Source organism: Zea mays, chromosome 2 (genome assembly GCF_902167145.1).
Source record: "Zea mays cultivar B73 chromosome 2, Zm-B73-REFERENCE-NAM-5.0, whole genome shotgun sequence".
Classification (NCBI taxonomy): Eukaryota; Viridiplantae; Streptophyta; class Magnoliopsida; order Poales; family Poaceae; genus Zea; species Zea mays.
This window is the reverse complement of record NC_050097.1, coordinates 100,384,478-100,387,902: the sequence shown is the minus strand read 5'-3', so window position 1 is coordinate 100,387,902 and position 3,425 is coordinate 100,384,478. Positions and strand designations below refer to the sequence as shown.

At 46.1% G+C, this 3,425-nt stretch overlaps 1 protein-coding gene across 1 annotated transcript; it reads right to left on the bottom strand.

Moving 5' to 3' along the window:
* Positions 1 to 1,030: 1,030 nt before the first annotated feature.
* Positions 1,031 to 3,187, bottom strand: LOC100273785 (uncharacterized). Its single transcript, XM_020549307.2, has 2 exons — positions 2,064 to 3,187; positions 1,031 to 1,376 (listed from the first exon to the last, which is right to left on the bottom strand). Exon 1 carries the CDS (start codon positions 3,006 to 3,008, stop codon positions 2,154 to 2,156), a length of 855 nt encoding a protein of 284 aa, XP_020404896.1. The 5' UTR covers positions 3,009 to 3,187; the 3' UTR covers positions 1,031 to 1,376; positions 2,064 to 2,153.
* Positions 3,188 to 3,425: the final 238 nt, after the last annotated feature.

Sequence of the window (3,425 nt, the reverse complement as noted above, 5' to 3'; positions counted from 1 at the left end):
GAGGTACTTAGACTTATAAGAAGACCGAGCCCACCGGCACTTAGCACCATCCACAGCAACACACTTCTATTTTCGGTTCTTCCTTCTACTTGGGAACCACCTTTGCACAAAAGTAGCAAAGCTCCGCAGGCTCTTCACCTAAAACAACATGGGACAAAGCCCTGAGTACGAAGTGTACTTTCGCAAGTCTTATCCAACTAAGGAAAAAGACTCTCAAGGATATGCTGGATTTAGGAATCAAGAAGAGGCTCTTAGCAAGAATCAACTTAGATACTTTTGCAGAACTAGCTTACTAAAGTGAGTCCTTACTTTCAATATTTTAACGCCAGATTAAATATTAATAGACTCTGGTTGCACCTAGTCTAATTTCACCATCTCATCAATACAACATCATTTTTTACTCATAATGTTTACATCCTGACTTAGGTTGTAGGTCGGAGATCAAGTCTCCACTCTTCGGGGATATAACGGCGATCCGAATCGATTTACTCAGCTGAGGATCTCTAACCACACGACATATGTTTCTCGTAACTCTTGCATATGTCTACCATTACCACGGATCCTCCACTGCATGAATAGGTCCGCGCCACCCGAGAGCACACCACCCCTTTTAGGCGATCCTTTGCCAGGAGGGTACGTGCCACTCTCGCCATCTCTCTACTCCCAGTGCGCGATTGTCTTTTCATGTATGGAATAGCTGGGTTCAAGCTTACCCTGTGCCATATCCAGGGCATGTGGCTAGTTAAGATAGTCCTTGATCAACAGGCCTACATACACATCCAATCCTTAATTAACCTGGGTAGAACATCACCTGTTCCTAGCCCAAGTCCCGATTTATGTACTTCCATCCTTAGGATTGTTTGTGTTCCTTAGGATGAAAAGAGCATTATAGGGAACTTTGCAGTAAGATCCCACCATGCTCCCAATGAAAATATTCTTGCAGGTAGAAGCCGTCCTTCCTTAGGATAACCCCTGAGCTAGGCATTAATGCAAAAGACAACCTCTATCCACAAGATTTAAGCAGGGCTAGGCATTTTTGTAAATCATATTTTGATACTTCATCAGAAGTATTTATAAAGGTATGGATATTAAGGTAGGCAATGCATCCAATAGTTTCCAAGCAACTCCTATAAACTTAATGCACATTTCACTAGACTTAAAGTGTATAAAAATCTTTTAAAAACATAAGAAAGGGGTTGCATGCACCGGGTCTTGCCTGGGTAACACTAGGTTAGTGTTTGTTAGACGTCGATCACTTGACGACCATCTTTTGTTCTGATACTTGTTTCGTCTGTCCATCTTCAGTTCCGTTCATCAGCACCATCTTGTGGTCGACTCAGTTCTGGTTCTCCGCATCATGTGGTTAATTCACGTACCTAAATGAAATGCATTATGCACATGAATGCATATAGACAGAAATAGCACAGATCTAAATAGTACTACACCGACAAGAATTAAAAACTTAGTGATGAAGTGTCGTACTATTTCATACGAAAACACTATTTATCGACATACGACTATGCCCAATTATCACCTTTTTTAGCATAATCACATCTATTTCAAACATCAAACAATAATAAGTTAAGCACAAGTCTTTTGTCAAAACACCCAATATCAAATTACTCATCACATTTTTATTCACTATTTTTGAATACCGACAATTGAGAGTAAGGGGCATATTAACTAACTTTCTAAATTGGGTTTCTCAATTATCTTAAATTCTACGCTAATTAGATAGGTCGATGCCATTCACCGTTAATTATACAAGGTAATTTGCACATCTCTCATGACATCGAACTAAATACCAAATCTAGAATAAACTAACTAATTAAGCAGGGTATCGACTACATCAATTACCCAAATTGACATAATAACTCTAGAAAATCTATCAACTAGCTGATAGAAATACTTAGTCTATTTTTTTACGTCATCAGCTCGCCCGAATATCACATAATTTAATCTACCTTTCGCATTACTGGTATTTCTAACTTAATCTTATACACATACGATGCGTCTTATTTTACAATCATAAAACCAATAGTAAAAATAGCGAATCGGCTCACCACATCTCAATTTGATTTGGTAGTTGCCTGAACGACGACGGCCTTCAGCTGAAGTCCTCGATCGAACATCTGGCGAGCGTGACCGACAAGCTAAGGCTGAGACGAAGCTCGACGACAAGGTCGAACAGGGGATGATGAGCGTGAGCGCACGTTGGGGCTTGCCAAAAATACGAAGGCGGCGGCGTGGTGTGCACACGACGCGAAGAAAAATGACAACAACTCCACGACAGCTTCACGAACACGGCGAGGACGCAGAGTGCGGCGACTATTCTTCAATGGCGAGAATACTGGAATTGTAGGCTGGTGGTCCGGACAGAGGAGCGCACAGCTCGGAAAGTTTCGATGGCACAGACAACGAGCAGGCGATTCAACAACGAACTGCAGCAGGGAACGATGTCCTGTCTGGCCGAACTGAAGAAAGCGCGGACCAGAGGGAGTTGGGGAGGGAGGACAGCGACGCACAGGGAGCTGCGCACATGCAAAGAACAGCAACACGGGCGGCCGAGCAGGAAAAGGACTCGGCGCGAGAGTTCGACGCGCCGTGGCGAGCAGAGGGGCACTACCACGCACAGGGAGGTGAAGTAGAGAGAGAAAGCCGCGGCCGACAATGTGACATCCGTGGCCGAGTAGAGGAATGCGGCCTGCACAAGGAGCTCGGCGAGCAGGGAGCAGGAGACGGCCGCGCGGCCAACAGAGGAGCCAGGGGCGCGGCGCAGGAAGAAGCGCCAGGGAACAGCACGAGCCTTGGCGAAATCCGAGTGGAGGTGTGCGCGTAGGGACTCCATGGCTGGAGCGTTGGCGCAGCACAGTTGAGGGCGAGCGACTAGGGCCAAACACCGGGGGGGTCATGGCTGGGAGGGCGCTCGGCCATGGGGGCTGAGCTTGATGAGCTGGAAGCCGAGCACAGTGCCGACTGAGGGAGCAGGAGGCCGGAGCGAGCTCCATGGACGGACAACAAGGAGGAGGCGCGTACAGCAGGAACCAAACGCGGAGGAGACATGGCTTGTTGGTCAGAGAGAGCAAAGAGTGCACGTAGAGAACGGCTCAGGATGAGACCGAGTACGTGTGGCCGTGAGAGAGTCAGATGAAGAACGGTGCATAGCTGTACGTGAGATAAGAATGAGCTTGCCAGGATATATGCACGATTTTGTAGAATTTTAGATGCCAAGTGATAAGGCTAAGGAGATGGCCATCTATCTGTTGAGCGGCGTATGAATGGGAGAAGGACGCGTGGAAGTAAAAATGACGCTAATCCTGTGATTTGGCCACGCAGTGCTAGCGGTGGGTTGGATAAAGCCAACAGAAGAGAAAAATGATTTCCTGCCTTTCATTTTTAACAAAAGTAACGTAGATATTTGGATT

Bases quoted from the DNA above. Each gene is read 5' to 3' on its own strand.
- LOC100273785 (XM_020549307.2), bottom strand. From the start codon at position 3,008: ATGGAGCTCGCTCCGGCCTCCTGCTCCCTCAGTCGGCACTGTGCTCGG.